The 16,049-nt window shown below is 44.4% G+C and overlaps 1 protein-coding gene across 7 annotated transcripts in view; it reads right to left on the reverse strand.

The window, feature by feature from the left end:
• Positions 1-16,049, reverse strand: part of pcloa (piccolo presynaptic cytomatrix protein a) — a 633,232-nt gene that overhangs the window by 337,945 nt on the left and 279,238 nt on the right. For all 7 annotated transcript variants that reach the window (XR_011934010.1, XM_072470931.1, XM_072470933.1 and 4 more), the window contains exon 5: positions 134-4,988. Coding sequence is in view for 6 of the 7 variants with exons in the window: in XM_072470931.1 (XP_072327032.1) it covers positions 134-4,988 (4,855 nt within the window). In the remaining variant the exon portion in view is untranslated. The remainder of the gene's footprint in view (positions 1-133; positions 4,989-16,049) is intronic.

Here is a 16,049-nt window from a genome sequence, read left to right on the forward strand (position 1 = left end):
TTCACATGCTCAAAGTTCTGTACAAAAATAAGGATTAGAAATGATTCATAAGAAAAAGGTTAGCCCAAAATGAGTTGAGGGAACCCATGCAGGTTTAATTTTAAAGAAAGATCTGTTGCTGTATCATACTGACCTGCTGTCAGTTTTCTTGCTGTAAGATCGACTGCAGCATCAGTCCCACTATTACAATAATCAAAGCTATGCTTGCTTTTATATAGAAACAGACCAGCTTCAGCCAAGTTGGTATCGGACATGGAAGGCTTCATGTTCCCAAATCCTCGGTGACCTTGGGACCCACCACGACCGTATAGATAGTGGTCATCTCTGTACCCATAACGGTCTTCAGGTAGGGTTGGAGCAGGTTGCTGTGTCAAAGATGAACAACTGCGACCAAATGGAAACTTGTAAACCATATCACAGCAAACATTCCGTCTCCCTGCAGTAAGATCGACAGGCTTGTCTTCCTCCTCGAGAATTGTAGTAACAATCCCAGATGTTAATTCATCCACTGTCGCCATCATCTGATGGGGTTTTGTTGTGCTTAAATCCACTGCTTTAACCTCTGATTCCACATCTATCCATCCATTTGTTGTGCTAATAGGAGCTATGGTTACTGGTTCTGTAACAGGCCAGCCTGAAATGGGAGACGCAGTGCTACAAGACAGGTTAATTGGGAGTTCTGCTGTGCCTGTAGCAGGTGACTGACAATGGGCAATACTGCACGATACTTCATCAATCTTGGTTGTTAGCTGGAGTGGTATAGATACGATATTCCCAAGATCCACAGATCTTTCAAATGTGTCAGTGGTAGCGGTAAATGTTGTTGTGGTTGTACAGGTAACGACTGTCATACTTTCAGTCGCCATTACCAGTGGGGAAATTGGAATTTGGTCATCCGATCCAGCTGTACTTAAATTCACAATGGCTGGTTGAACTGTGCTGATATGACGTATGCCACCAGAATCAATCACTAAAGCATGCCTTCGTCCATCGATAGAGAAATTAGACAAATCCATACCATTATTTGTCATCCCAGCATCTAAATTTGACAGAGTACGAAGATCTATCACATCACGTGTAAACTGTGCAGTCTGTTCTAGTGTTCTTCCATTTTCTTGAAATTCAGAATATTTTCTTTCAGGAGGTATGGTTATAGCAACACTGATTGTACCCGTGCTTGGTACTTTGTCATAGATCGCAGAAACCGGTGCCTGGGAAGCATTGGTTGATATGCCATGTTCAACTGTTGATAAAACACCCTGTGCCAAACTCTGATAAAAATAAACTGTCTCCGATTTTCCCTTTTCAACTATTTTCTGAGTTTCCATAGATTTGGTAAAGTGAGTCAGGGATATGGCTGATGGTAGACACGATAGCCCGTGCTGTTTTGAAGGGGATACTGATGGTTGGCTGGAAGATGCTTGGCAGGTTACAGATTCTGTTGGAGTACCAGGTTCAGATGGCAAAGTGATTACTACGTATGTAGCTTGGGAATGCATTGTTAACTTTGGAGAAGATTTATTTGAATATGGGGAAATAGGAGATGTGGGAGAGATTAGTTTGAAATCTCCTGGAGAAGTCAAGTTCAAAGACAATGTTGCAGTTGAGGTTGAAGTTTTATGTTGTAAGTCACTTGGTCTGTGCACAGTTATAGGAAGATGAGCAAACGCAGGCTTTGGTGGAATTGCGGGTCGGATTCCATCTGTTGGTCTTGTGGTGAATACGAATCCTGATGGAATTGAGGCTGGTTTAGGGGGGACAGGAGGGGGCATTGGATGAAATATTTTTCCATTTAGTGTTAAACTGCTCTGATCTAACGCATTAGATAAATTAGACACACCACTGGTTTGTATAGGGACTCCCATTCTACAGGCTGGTACATCAGCTGTGGATCTCCTCTTTGGAATGATAACTGACTTTGGAAAGGTTGAAGCAGGTAAAGGAGGAGGTGGTGGAGGGAATTGTGACTCAGTTGCAGAATGCAATGATGACTTAATGATGGATGGGCCCATTTCAAAAGGAACAGAAGGAACCCAGGTTGTGGTCTGTGGTCGTTGTGAAGCAGTGGAAAGTGTGCTGGAGACTGAGGAAAGGGGTGCCCTACTTGAGGTGGCTGCAATTCTCTCTTTTCCTGGCAGTGGCATAGTGAAAGCCAATTCACCTCTTTGTGTTGGGTGTGTATTCCCTGGGGGTCCACAAATTGCAACCCCCACTGAAGTTGGTGCCATAGATACTGAAGAGATAGCTGTATCAGAAATACTCATTGCAGTCTTAACCAAATGTGTGGCTGTTTGTGCTGACATTTCTTCACTGGTGGCTATACTAAGGACAACAACATCTTTTGTCCTCGATACATCAGCTGGCCCAGTGGAACAAACCGGAGAGCTGCTAGTCATGGTAACAGTAGAGGTAATTGAGCTAACAGGAGTTACAAAAGCTGTAGGTGTTACTGTTTTTGATGCCATATCGTCCAACTCCCCACTGCTGGTTGTAGTACCTGGTTTGCTTTGTTTAACTGTTTTGGTGATTTCATTTGACATCTCTCTGTTATCTACATAATATTGTTCTCCATATTCTACTTCAATGTCATCTTCCACAGAAAAGTGCTGGGTAATTTTGACATCAGGGATAGCATGCATCATACTACCTGCTGGTGGAATTTGCTCTGTATCTGCAGAAGATGGTATTGAGGTTGAAGATTTGTCATGCCCTCTCGTGGAAGCAGATGTAAATACTGCAGGGCGACCAGTGGTTTCTGATTCAGGAGAACTTGGCTGCGTTGGACTGGTTCCAGGAGTCAGCAGTGCGTTCTGTCGCTTCATGAGCTCCTCATAAGCAGCATCAGCATCTAACAACTGTTTTTCTGTCTTTGTGGAAGCTTCTGTGATGTGCAATGGAAATGTAACACATGTTTCTTTAGCACCAGTTACAGTGGAAGGCAAATCCTGTTGATAGAGATTTCCATCGAAAGGTTGGTTGTAATAATAATGTCCAGAATCACTCGTGGATTTCTTCATTATTTCTTCATAAATTTCATCAGGACTTCTTAATTTCTTTTCAGATTCCTGCATCAAACCAGTTCTGGTCCCCTGTCCTGTATTAAGAAAACGATTTTCTGTTGTCCCATTGTAAGTATCTTCCACTAGAGACTCGTAGATATAATCCTCGATTAACATGCCCCCATATAACGGCTCCTTTTCAAAGACATCATCAGGTTCTTTTTGATTCTGAAATAATTTTGCTTTCTGCATCATCTCTTCATATGCTTCTTCTGCACTTTTCAAAGACTTCTGATTATTGGCATCAACATCTTGTATAATACGACCAGCGTTCTCGTCTGTAGGAGAATACAGTGACACCGATGTAGGCAATTTATAAACTTTTTGGACTTCTCTAATTTTTTCTGGGTGTATTTCAAATCCTTCAGGTTCCGATTCAATGCTTGGTGAATATTCCGAACATGAAGAACGATGCAACTCCTCCATTTCTGCTGCTTGTCGCAACTCTTCTGTAGGTGAAGCATCTTCGATTGGTGAGAGATTACTTGGAGGGGTTTTTGGACGCTCACGTCTTCTCTGAGCTCTTAGTTCATCTTTATCTTTCTTTGATTTCTTTGTTGAACTCTTTCTTTGTTGCTGTTCTAACTCTCTTTGCTTTTCTTGTTCTCGCAAAAGTTCTTCTTCCTCTCGTAATTCTTCTTCTTCGGAAGAGTCTTCAATGGTAGGCAGCAGAGGACCAGGTGATCTGTGTCTAGCCTTTCTTTGCTGTTTACTCTCCCCAAGCATCTTCTTGTGACTCGGACTACTGTCACTGTCTTCATCCAATGATGAAACTGATGTAGGTGAAGTACCAGGTGTAAAACTAGAGGTTGCATGCAGGCTAGATGAACCTTCACCTCTTGATCTATCTTCTGGTGAATCAGTTAAGCTCTCCATCTCTAACTCTGGTTCTTCTTCATAGTACAATCCCTCCTTTTTGTTCCCAGAATCTTCTGCATATTTATTTGCAATAGAACTGTTCAAATCGATTGTTTTAAAACGCCTAAGGCCACCACCAGCTGAGACAGCCAACTCTTCATTTTCTTGACTTTTAGTTTCTCTGTACTTAGATTCAGGACTCACGTCAGACATTTCTTCTTCATCATCATCATCGTGCCATGAATGACGCCTCGCTGAATCATCATCATGACTTGTGCTACTTTTTTTTGAAAGACGTTTGTGCTTAACAGTTGGTCCTTTGCTCTCTAGATGTCCTTTTCCACTTATCTCTTTCAGCTGACTTCTAATATATTCATCCTCCTCAGATCCTGATGCATCTTCTTCAGCACTCATCTCAATGATTTGTTTTCGAATAAAATCTTCTTCATCACCAGATCCTTGGCTGTCACTGCTTGATGATCCAATGCTGGTCTTCCTCTTCCTATGAGGGCGGGGTGAGTGCTCACTTTCACTACTGTCTTCGAGGGAATCATATCGTTGTCTCCTCACTGCTGCTTCATCCTGAGAAGCACAGCTTTCACTGTAGTCTTTTCGAGCTAATGTATCTTCATGACCATGATCTTCCAGAACATCTTCATCTTCCTCCTGAATGTCTTCAAGGTCTTCTTCATCTGAGCTATATGACTCTGGTGTAATTGACAAGGTTCTTGGTCTGTGTCGTTCCCTTTCATGGTCAGTATAAAGTCCGTAAGTGTCTTTGTACTGGCCTGATTTCTCATTATTTAGTGTGTTCGCCTGAGCTTCTAAGATTGAAAGAACTGTACTCTCCAGTTTGGCAAGATCTGATGGGCTGGAGGGACTACTTTCCTGAGAGATTGAATCTTTCCTAGCTGGTTCTTTGAGTAAATCTTTATCTTCACTTTGAAGAATGGTTGGAATTTCACCGAGTGAACTTGATATACCATCCGATGAATAACCCGTATCACTCAATCCCTGGGGACTTCTCTGCTGCAGAACTCCTGACGAGTCTGACTTTTCTTCCTCTTTTTCCTGTTTAAGAAAATGTAATAAATGTTGTAAGATGCAATTACTGATAAATTTACAATTCCAACAGTAACAACTGATACTTTACAGTCAATAAGTAAGACTGCTTTTATCACAATAGAGCCCAACCACAGGGTGCAAACTCTGCATAAAATTGCAGCCGGAACTTTATACCAACATTTTTTACAGTGTTATTTAAAATACCATCTTTTCTACTTTACAGCCGTTTCCTTTTTAAAGCACATTTAACCACCCACCAATTCGACACATCTAAAATGCTGTTCCATTTTCAACATCTAATTAAAGTACTGCTGAAAAAAAACATTTTGTTGAAACTTCTTGGCTTGGACTCATCAGGACCATAAAACCATAAGACATAGGAAGAGAATTAGGTCACTTGGCCCATCGAGTCTGCTCTGCCGTTCAATCATGGCTGATATTTTTCTCATCCCCATTCTCCTGCCTTATCCCCATAACCCCTGATCCCCTTATTAATCAAGAACCTATCTACCTCTGCCTTAAAGACACTCAGTGAATTGGCCTCCACAGCCTTCTGCGGCAAAGAGTTCCACAGATTCACCAGCCTCTGGCTGAAGAAATTCCTCCTCATCTCAGTTTTAAATGATCGTCCCTTTAGTCTGAGATTGTGTCCTCTGGTTCTAGTTTTTCCTACAAGTGGAAACATCCTCTCCACGTCTACTCTATCCAGGCCTCACAGTATCTTGTAAGTTTCTATAAGATCCACTCTCATCCTTCTAAACTCTAACGAGTACAGACCCAGAGTCCTCAACCGTTCCTCATACGACAAGTTCTTCATTCCAGGGATCATTCTTGTGAACCTCCTCTGGACCCTTTCCAAGGCCAGCATATCCTTCCTTAGATATGGGGCCCAAAACTGTTCACAATACTCCAAATGGGGTCTGACCAAAGCCTTATACAGCCTCAGAAGTACATCCCTGGTCTTGTATTCTGGCCCTCTTGACATGAATACTAACATTGCATTTGCCTTCTTAACTGCCGACTGAACCTGCACATTAACCTTAAGAGAATCCTGAACAAGGAGTCCCAAGTCCCTTTGTGCTTCTGATTTCCTAAGCATTTTCCCATTTAGAAAATAGCCTATGCCTAAATTCCTCCTTCCAAAGTGCATAACCTCACACTTTTCCACATTGTATTTCATTTGCCACTTCATTGCCCACTCTCCTAGCTTGTCCAAGTCCTTCTGCAGCCCCCTTGCTTCCCCAATACTACCTGTCCCTTTACAGATCTTTGTATCATCTGCAAACTTAGCAACAGTGCCTTCAGTACCTTCTTCCAGATCATTAATGTATATTGTAAAAAGTTGTGGTCCCAGCACAGACCCCTGAGGCACACCACTAGTCACTGGCTGCCATCCTGAAAATGGACCCCTTTATCCCCACTCTCTGCCTTCTACCAGTCAGCCAATCCTCTATCCATGCCAGGATCTTACCCTGAACACCATGAGCTCTTAACTTATTAACAGTGTCCTATGTGGCACCTTGTCAAAGGCCTTCTGGAAATCTAAATAAATCACGTCCACTGATTCTCCTTTGTCTAACTTGCTTGTTACCTCCTCAAAGAACTCTAACAGATTTGTCAGACATGACCTCCCTTTGACAAAGCCGTGCTGACTCAGTCCTATTTTATCATGCACTTCCAAGTACTCCGCGATCTCATCTTTAATAACAAACTCTAAAATCTTACCAATGACCAAAGTCAGGCTAACCGGCCGATAATTTCCCGTCTTCTGCCTCCATCCCTTCTTAAACAGTGGTGTTACATTAGCCACTTTCCAGTCCTCTGGGACCCTTCCTGCCTCCAATGATTCCTGAAAGATCATCACCAATGCCTCCACAATTTCCTCAGCTATCTCTTTTAGGACCCTGGGGTGGTCCATCCGGTCCAGGTGACTTATCCACCTTCAGATCTTTCAGTTTCCCCAGAACCTTCTCCTTGGTAATGGTCACTGCACTCACCTCTGACCCCTGGTTCTCCTGGAGCTCTGGCATCCCACTGGTGTCTTCCACCGTGAAGACTGATGCAAAGTAACTATTCAGTTTGTCTGCCATTTCTTTGTTTCCTATTATTACTTCTCCAGCCACATTTTCTAGTGGTCCAGTGTCTATATTTGCCTCTCTCTTACCTTTTATATATTGAAAAAATCTGTTCCTATTTTCCTTTATATTACTAGCTAGCTTGCACTCGTGTTTCACCTTCTCCCCTCTTATTGCTTTTTTAGTTGTCCTCTGCTCGCTTTTAAAGGCTTCCCAATCCTCTGGTTTCCCATTGATCCTCGCCACTTTGTATGCTTTTTCCTTAGCCTTTGTGCTGTCCTTGACATCCCTCGTCAGCCATGGATGCCTTGTCCTCCCCTTAGCATGTTTTCTCCTCCTTGGGATGAATTTCTGTTATGGCTCCCAAATAAGTCCCAAAAACTCCTGCCATTGCTGTTCCACTGTCTTCCCTGCTAGGCACCTCCCTCATAGAACATAGAAAAATACAGCACAGAACAGGCCCTTCGGCCCACGATGTTGTGCCGAACTTGTCCTAGATTAAGAACAAATTCATCTACACCCCCATCATTCTACCGTAATCCATGCACCTATCCAATAGCCGCTTGATGTCTTTGTAGTTACCCTTATTTAATTGCAATACTGTTACATCTGATTGCAGCTTCTCCCTCTCACACTGCAGGGTAAATTCTATCATATTGTGGTCACTGCTCCCTAAGAGTTCCTTCACCTTAAGTTCCCTAATCAAGTTTGCCTCATTACACATCACCAAATCCAGAATTGCCTGTTCCCTAGTAGGCTCTGTCATAAGCTGCTCCAAAAAAACATCTCTTAGACATTCCACAAATTCCATTTCTTGGGATCCACTACCAACCTGATTTTCCCAGCCCACCTGCAGATTGAAGTCCCCCATGATTATTGTAATATTGCCTTTTCCAGCTCCTGATTTATTTTCTGCCCCACATCCGGACTACTGCTAGGGGGCCTGTACATAACTCCCATCAGGGTCTTTTTACCTTTGCGATTCCTCAACTCTACCCACAGAGATTCTATGCCTTCTGATCCGAAATCGCTCCTTGCTATCGATTTAACTTCATTCCTTACTAACAATACAGCCCCGCCCCCTTTGCCCATCTGTCTGTCCTTTCGATAGGACACATATCCTTGGATATTTAGATTCCAGCCCTGATCCCCTTGCAGCCACGTCTCTGTGATGCCCACATAGTACCGCCCAATTTCAATGTGCGCAACAAGCTCATTTACCTTGTTCCGTACACTGCGCGCATTTAGGTACAACACCCTCAATCCTGCATTGGCCACCTCCCTTTTCACACTCTCCTCAGTCACTGTACCCCGTACTGTGGCCCTTTTTGATTTTTGACTGTGGCTTCTCTGCCTTACACTTTCCCCCTTACTGCTTTTTGTTTCTGGCCCGGTTTTACTTCTCTCCGACTTCCTGCATCGGTTCCCATCCCCCCGCCAATTCGCAAGAATACCAATGTCGGGGAGAACTACAAAATAAAGCTGTATGAGAAGAGGGTGCTGAGAGGTTTTGCCAAGGGAAATGCACAGTTGATGATGACTGACAGTTAACTGCCAAGAATTTATTGAAATTTAAACCAGGCAGCTTGACTCTGATTGGTCAAGGCAGTACTCTGAAGAATGAGTTAGCGAATAGCTCTCACTTATTTTGTTTTGCTGAAACAAGCTCAACGTGTGTACATGTTCTATCTGTCTGTAAAGAACAGGTCCTGTGTATTATTACTGTGGCTTTCAGTACACACAACTGCCCCACAGCGTGAGCCCAACTGACAATCTTAAATTGGGTGTCAGTGTAATTCTTACCACAGTTAGGATTATAGAGCAAATGTTGTCCCATTGTGGAATCACATCTAGTGGTGGACGCTGTATTTTGTGCTTTTCAAACACGCCATGATTGGGTATGGCTTGTACCTTGTCCATTGCGAACAGTGGAATACTGTTTGATTATATCCATCAGTCTTTGGGCATACAGCCTACATACCTAGCATCACATTGGCACTGAAATTCATGTACTACAAGGCCACACTTGGAGTATAGTGTTCAATTCTGGTCGCCACACTACCAGAAGGATGTGGAGGCTTTAGAGAGGGTGCAGAAGAGATTTACCAGAATGTTGCCTGGTATGAAGGGCATTAGCTATGAGGAGCGATTGAATAAACTCGGTTTGTTCTCACTGGAACGAAGGAGGTTGAGGGGCGACCTGATAGAGGTATACAAAATTATGAGGGGCATAGACAGAGTGGATAGTCAGAGGCTTTTCCCCAGGGTAGAGGGGTCAATTACTAGGGGGCATAGGTTTAAGGTGAGAGGGGCAAAGTTTAGAGTAGATGTACGAGGCAAGTTTTTTACGCAGAGGGTAGTGGGTGCCTGGAACTCACTACCGGAGGAGGTAGTGGAGGCAGGGACGATAGGGACATTTAAGGGGCATCTTGACAAATATATGAATAGGATGGGAATAGAAGGATACGGACCCAGGAAGTGTAGAAGATTGTAGTTTAGTCGGGCAGTATGGTCGGCACGGGCTTGGAGGGCCGAAGGGCCTGTTCCTGTGCTGTACATTTCTTTGTTGTTTGTTCTTTGTACTCATTTGTGTGATAGGTAGAACGTCTTTTTAGTTTGACAGCAGCATCCTGTTAGTGGTGAATACCACCATTGCTGCTATTTCATGGCAGCAGTATGAAACAGTTAGCTTGCTGCTCTAATTTTTGAGATGCCTTTCTCTTCCAGCCATTCACTGGTTCATTACTCAGGACAATGCCTTGACCAGAGTCAAGCTGCCTTAGTTAAATTTTAGACAATGCTTGGCAGTTAATTGTCAGTCACCAACAACTGGTGTATTCTCCATGGCAATGCCTCCACCAATCAGGGTCCCTTTGCCAACCAATCAGAACTCTTCTCATGCAGTATAAATGTGTTGTATTCCTCTGACATTGGCATCCTTACAAATTGTCCTGGCTTATTATCTAACAAACAATGGTAAAATATTATAAAGATTTGTTTGAATTTTACAAATTTAAATATGCTTCTGGTTCGATGAGATTGAAGAGTAAAGTAAACCAAGTATTGGATTTCTTGATAATCTCCAGAAGAGAATGTGCAGTAATAAGAGCAGGATTGAACAAAGAACAAAGAACAAAGAACAAAGAAATGTACAGCACAGGAACAGGCCCTTCGGCCCTCCAAGCCCGTGCCGACCATACTGCCCGACTAAACTACAATCTTCTACACTTCCTGGATCCGTATCCTTCTATTCCCATCCTATTCATATATTTGTCAAGATGCCCCTTAAATGTCCCTATCGTCCCTGCCTCCACTACCTCCTCCGGTAGTGAGTTCCAGGCACCCACTACCCTCTGCGTAAAAAACTTGCCTCGTACATCTACTCTAAACTTTGCCCCTCTCACCTTAAACCTATGCCCCCTAGTAATTGACCCCTCTACCCTGGGGAAAAGCCTCTGACTATCCACTCTGTCTATGCCCCTCATAATTTTGTATACCTCTATCAGGTCGCCCCTCAACCTCCTTCGTTCCAGTGAGAACAAACCGAGTTTATTCAATCGCTCCTCATAGCTTATGCCCTCCATACCAGGCAACATTCTGGTAAATCTCTTCTGCACCCTCTCTAAAGCTTCCACATCCTTCTGGTAGTGTGGCGACCAGAATTGAACACTATACTCCAAGTGTGGCCTAACTAAGGTTCTATACAGCTGCAACATGACTTGCCAATTCTTATACTCAATGCCCCAGCCAATGAAGGCAAGCATGCCGTATGCCTTCTTGACTACCTTCTCCACCTGTGTAGCCCCTTTCAGTGATCTGTGGACCTGTACTCCTAGATCTCTTTGACTTTCAATACTCTTGAGGGTTCTACCATTCACTGTATATTCCCTACTTGCATTAGCCCTTCCAAAATGCATTACCTCACATTTGTCCAGGTTAAACTCCATCTGCCATCTCTCCGCCCAAGTCTCCAGACTATCTAAATCCTGCTGTATCCTCAGACAGTCCTCATCGCTATCCGCAATTCCACCAACCTTTGTGTCGTCTGCAAACTTACTAATCAGACCAGTTACATTTTCCTCCAAATCATTTATATATACTACAAAGAGCAAAGGTCCCAGCACTGATCCCTGTGGAACACCACTGGTCACAGCCCTCCAATTAGAAAAGCATCCCTCCATTGCTACCCTCTGCCTTCTATGGCCTAGCCAGTTCTGTATCCACCTTGCCAGTTCACCCCTGATCCCGTGTGACTTCACCTTTTGTACTAGTCTACCATGAGGGACCTTGTCAAAGGCCTTACTGAAGTCCATATAGACAACATCTACTGCCCTACCTGCATCAATCATCTTAGTGACCTCCTCGAAAAACTCTATCAAGTTAGTGAGACACGACCTCCCCTTCACAAAACCGTGCTGCCTCTCACTAATACGTCCATTTGCTTCCAAATGGGAGTAGATCCTGTCTCGAAGAATTCTCTCCAGTAATTTCCCTACCACTGAAGTAAGGCTCACCGGCCTGTAGTTCCCGGGATTATCCCTGCCACCCTTCTTAAACAGAGGAACAACATTGGCTATTCTCCAGTCCTCCGGGACATCCCCTGAAGACAGCGAGGATCCAAAGATTTCTGTCAAGGCCTCAGCAATTTCCTCTCCAGCCTCCTTCAGTATTCTGGGGTAGATCCCATCCGGCCCTGGGGACTTATCTACCTTAATATTTTTTAAGACACCCAACACCTCGTCTTTTTGGATCACAATGTGACCCAGGCTATCTACACCCCCTTCTCCAGACTCAACATCTACCAATTCCTTCTCTTTGGTGAAGTGTAACTTGCAACAGTATCTCCTCCACCCTGACCATACGGTGGTACAGTGGTTAGCACTTCTGCCTCACAGGGATTCTGGGGTGGCACAGTGACACAGTGGTTCGCACTGCTGCCTCACAGCCCAGGGACCCCGGAGTGCCACAGTAGCACATGGTTAGCACTGCTGCCTCACAGCCCAGGGACCCTGGAGTGGCATGCTAGCACAGTGGTTAGCACTTCTGCCTCACAGTCCAGGGACCCCGGAGTGCCACGGTAGCACATGGTTAGCACTGCTGCCTCACAGCCCAGGGACCCTGGAGTGGCACACTAGCACAGTGGTTAGCACTTCTGCCTCACAGCCCAGGGACACCGGGGTGGCACAGTGGCCTAGTGGTTAGCACTGCTGCCTCACAGCCCAGGGACCCTGGAGTGGCATGCTAGCACAGTGGTTAGCACTTCTGCCTCACAGCCCAGGGACACCGGGGTGGCACAGTGGCCTAGTGGTTAGCACTGCTGCCTCACAGCCCAGGGACCCTGGAGTGGCATGCTAGCACAGTGGTTAGCACTTCTGCCTCACAGTCCAGGGACCCTGGAGTGGCACAGTGGCATAGTGGTTAGCACTTCTGCCTCACAGCCCAGGGACCCTGGAGTGGCACAGTGGCATAGTGGTTCGCACTGCTGCCTCACAGCCCAGGGACACCGGGGTGGCACAGTGGCCTAGTGGTTAGCACTGCTGCCTCACAGCCCAGGGACCCCGGAGTGCCATGGTAGCACATGGTTAGCACTGCTGCCTCACAGCCCAGGGACCCCAGAGTGGCATGGTGACACAGTGGTTAGCACTGCTGCCCCACAGCTCCTACAATTCAGGTTCGATTGCCGGCTTGGGTCACTGTCTGTGTGGAGTCTGCATGTTCTCCCCGTGTCTGTGTGGGTTTCCTCCGGGTGCTCCGGCTTCCTCCCACAGTCCAAAGCTAAACAGGTTAGATGGATTGGCCATGGTAAGTTATCCCTAATGATGGGATTCTCCGGTCGTGCTAGGAGAATGGGAGGTGTGGCTGAGCACCAAATTCACCGTCCTAGCTGGCGGTGGTAACAGGGCAGACCCGCAACGGAGAGTCCCCGCCTTCGTGGCCAGGAATGTACAGGTTAGGTTATGGGGTTCCAGAGATAGAGCGGGGTGTCTGGGAAGTGGACCGAAGTAGCGTGTTCTTGCGGTGGGTCAGTACAGACGCGATGAGCTGAATGGCCTCCTTCTCACTGTAGGGATTCTGTGGCCTAAATTGAGATTTCATTGCATTTTTGGAGTTTTGCACATTAGAGCATTAAAATGTTTTGGTTGAAGCAACAATTTTCTGAGATTACATATTTTATGGAATAAGTGGAAATAAAAGGAAGTTGTAAAAGAACAACAAAAGCAATGGGTTGAATCTGACCATATTTTTTCACAATGTCTGGCTCAGACGTAAAGCCGGCATGTCGCTCTCCAGCCGCACAAACCAGCTTTCTCGCCAGGTATTGAGAAAGTAAAAACTTGAGTGGGCGCGTTTTACGCCGTGCCTCTGGCGGGCAGGGTCTGACGGAGTCCGCACCCGGCTCCACAGAGATCAGGTGCTGTCTTTAAAGGACGCCCGGTCTGAGCTGAACATCTGGCACCACGGAGATATCGGGGCTCCCTGTCACCCCCGGTCAATCACTGGGGGCTCCAATACACATCACAGTAAAAGTATTGTGGCGTTCTCATAGCAGAACCAATGGATTTGAGAACATTCGTGATGTAAAAATTAGTTGTGTTTATGTTAAGAAACTTGACTACTCTGGTACACACAGTTGCTGTAGCAGCAACTGGATCATCCCTGGGGATCGTAAGGCAATGGGAAAACAAATGTAATATTTTTATTGCACCTAAATGTTGTTGCCTGCAGAATCCATGGCTAAGTGACTCTGCATTTCCCTCACAATTTAACAGCTATTTTCAGCAATCATATTCACAATAATGTTGCTTGTCAAGGGAAAATGTGACAAGAGAATAGATTAAACTTTATAACCCTCTGGTTGTAAAACTCCATAATTTGTAATGAAAAAAATGAAAAATGAAAATCACTTATTGTCACAAGTAGGCTTCAATGAAGTTACTGTGAAACACCCCTAGTCGCCACATTCCGGCGCCTGTTTGGGGAGGCTGGTACGGGAATTGAACCGTGCTGCTGGCCTGCCTTGGTCTGCTTTAAAAGCCAGCGATTTAGCTCAGTGTGCTGAGCAGCGAACTGGCCATTGGTCCCAGATTGGGGCTGAAGTCAGGTTCTCATTGCTACAAAGTAGTGTTCCAAATAGAAGTCCAAAAAGGGAGTGGTAAGTACTTCACTGAAAGTCCCAGATTATTGTCCAAAACACCAATATTGGGTTATCCAAACATTAATCAGCATTTTGGCAAAAATCAAGGAGGAAATCTCCTGTGGAAAGTGTTAACATTACAGAACAATTACAGAACCCCATTACAGAACAACTCCAATTTTATTTCCAACCGTTTTGCATGGAAGGAAATCAGGCAGGTTTAGTTCAAGATGTCCAATTATTCCAACTGAAAATTCTACACTTTTCCCAGATGATACCCAACAGCCAAAGCAGCGAAGAGAAAAATCTACTTCAGATAGTTATTTTGAATATTTTGACCTCAAACTGCAGTGGAGTTGGCGAGGTCGCCTATCCGAACTCTGGTCAGAAGTGTCATTTACATACTTGTTCCGTGGTTTCCATCCATTTTCTGTAAAACTTAAAGAAGGTAAAGAGGACCCCTTGAAAACTTTGAATCTTCTTTATAAGGGCCAGGAGTGGAGCTACTCAGGTGTGTAGGAGTGTGTGCAATTGTGTCCAAGAGTTCATGCTGGAGTGAATGCTAGAGTCTGGCCAAGGGACAAGAAGAACAGGTGCAGGAGTGTGAGCAGGACTGTGTACAGAAGCTCATGCTGGAGAGCGTTCTAGAATCTGTGCAAGAATATAACTTGGACAAGGTGTTAGATTGTGTGTGCAGGGGTGTGCGCAGGAGTGTGTAAAATGTATGTGTCGGTGTATGTGTCAAAGCAAACAGAGGGGAGTGTTCGGGCGTACTTTCCTGATTGTGAGAATTAGGTATACAGGCAATGCAAGGCATGTTGCATTCTGTTAGGTAGGAACTCCACCCATGTCTATTGATTTCAGAACATTTCTGCAACTCATATTTGTTTTAATTAAAAACTATTGCTTTTCCCATTTCTCAACCTCCACACACATCTTTGATGTCCTCACTGTTTCCTTTCTGGTTATTTCTGTTATTTTATTTTATTTCTGGCTCTTTTTTACTTTATTCATTGTGTTTCTCTTCCCCAGTTATCAGGTTTCCCTCATTCTGAGATGCTGCCTCATTTCTGTTGGCATTACTTCCAGTGCTGACTTTCCCAGACCTGTGTACAGAATAAATACTGCTGACTGTCAACATTCCAACTCTTATCAATTATGGTTTGATAATTCTATCGCAAATTCAAGTTTAATATGCCGTACAATTTTCAAATACAATTAACATATTGCTAAACACGATGACCGCTGTACAATTTATGGGGATAAATTTCCTTGTTACGAATTCCCCCGTTACATTAGTTTTTATCAATCTTTTCCTCTTTACATACCTTTGGAAACATTTACAGTCAGTTTTTACATTCCCTGCTAGATTGCTTTCATATTCTATTTTCCCCTTCTGAATCAATCCCTTGGTCCGCCTTTGCTGAATTTTAAACTGTTCCCAATCCTCAGGTCTATTGCTTTTTCTTGCTAATTTGTATGTCTCTTCTTTGAATCTAATACTATCTCTAATTTCCCTGTATGCCATAGTTTGGCCGCAGTTCCCTTTCTACTCTCGCGTCAAATAGGAATAAACAACTTTTGGAGTTCACCTATTCGTTCCTTGAATGCCTGTCATTGCCTGTCCGCTGTCCTTCCTTTCAGTGATGTTTCCCAGTCCGTCATTACCAACTCATGCCCCATACCATCATAGTTACCTTTGAGATTTAGGACCTTGGTCTCAGAATCAATGACCTCACTATTCACCTTGATAAAGAATTCTACCAGATTATGGTCACTCCTCCCCAAGGGTTCTCTTACAACTAGATTGCCAACTAATTATTTCTCATTGCATTTCTCAGTCCAAGATGGCCTGTT

This window comes from Scyliorhinus torazame, chromosome 13 (assembly GCF_047496885.1).
Source record: "Scyliorhinus torazame isolate Kashiwa2021f chromosome 13, sScyTor2.1, whole genome shotgun sequence".
NCBI lineage: Eukaryota > Metazoa > Chordata > Chondrichthyes > Carcharhiniformes > Scyliorhinidae > Scyliorhinus > Scyliorhinus torazame.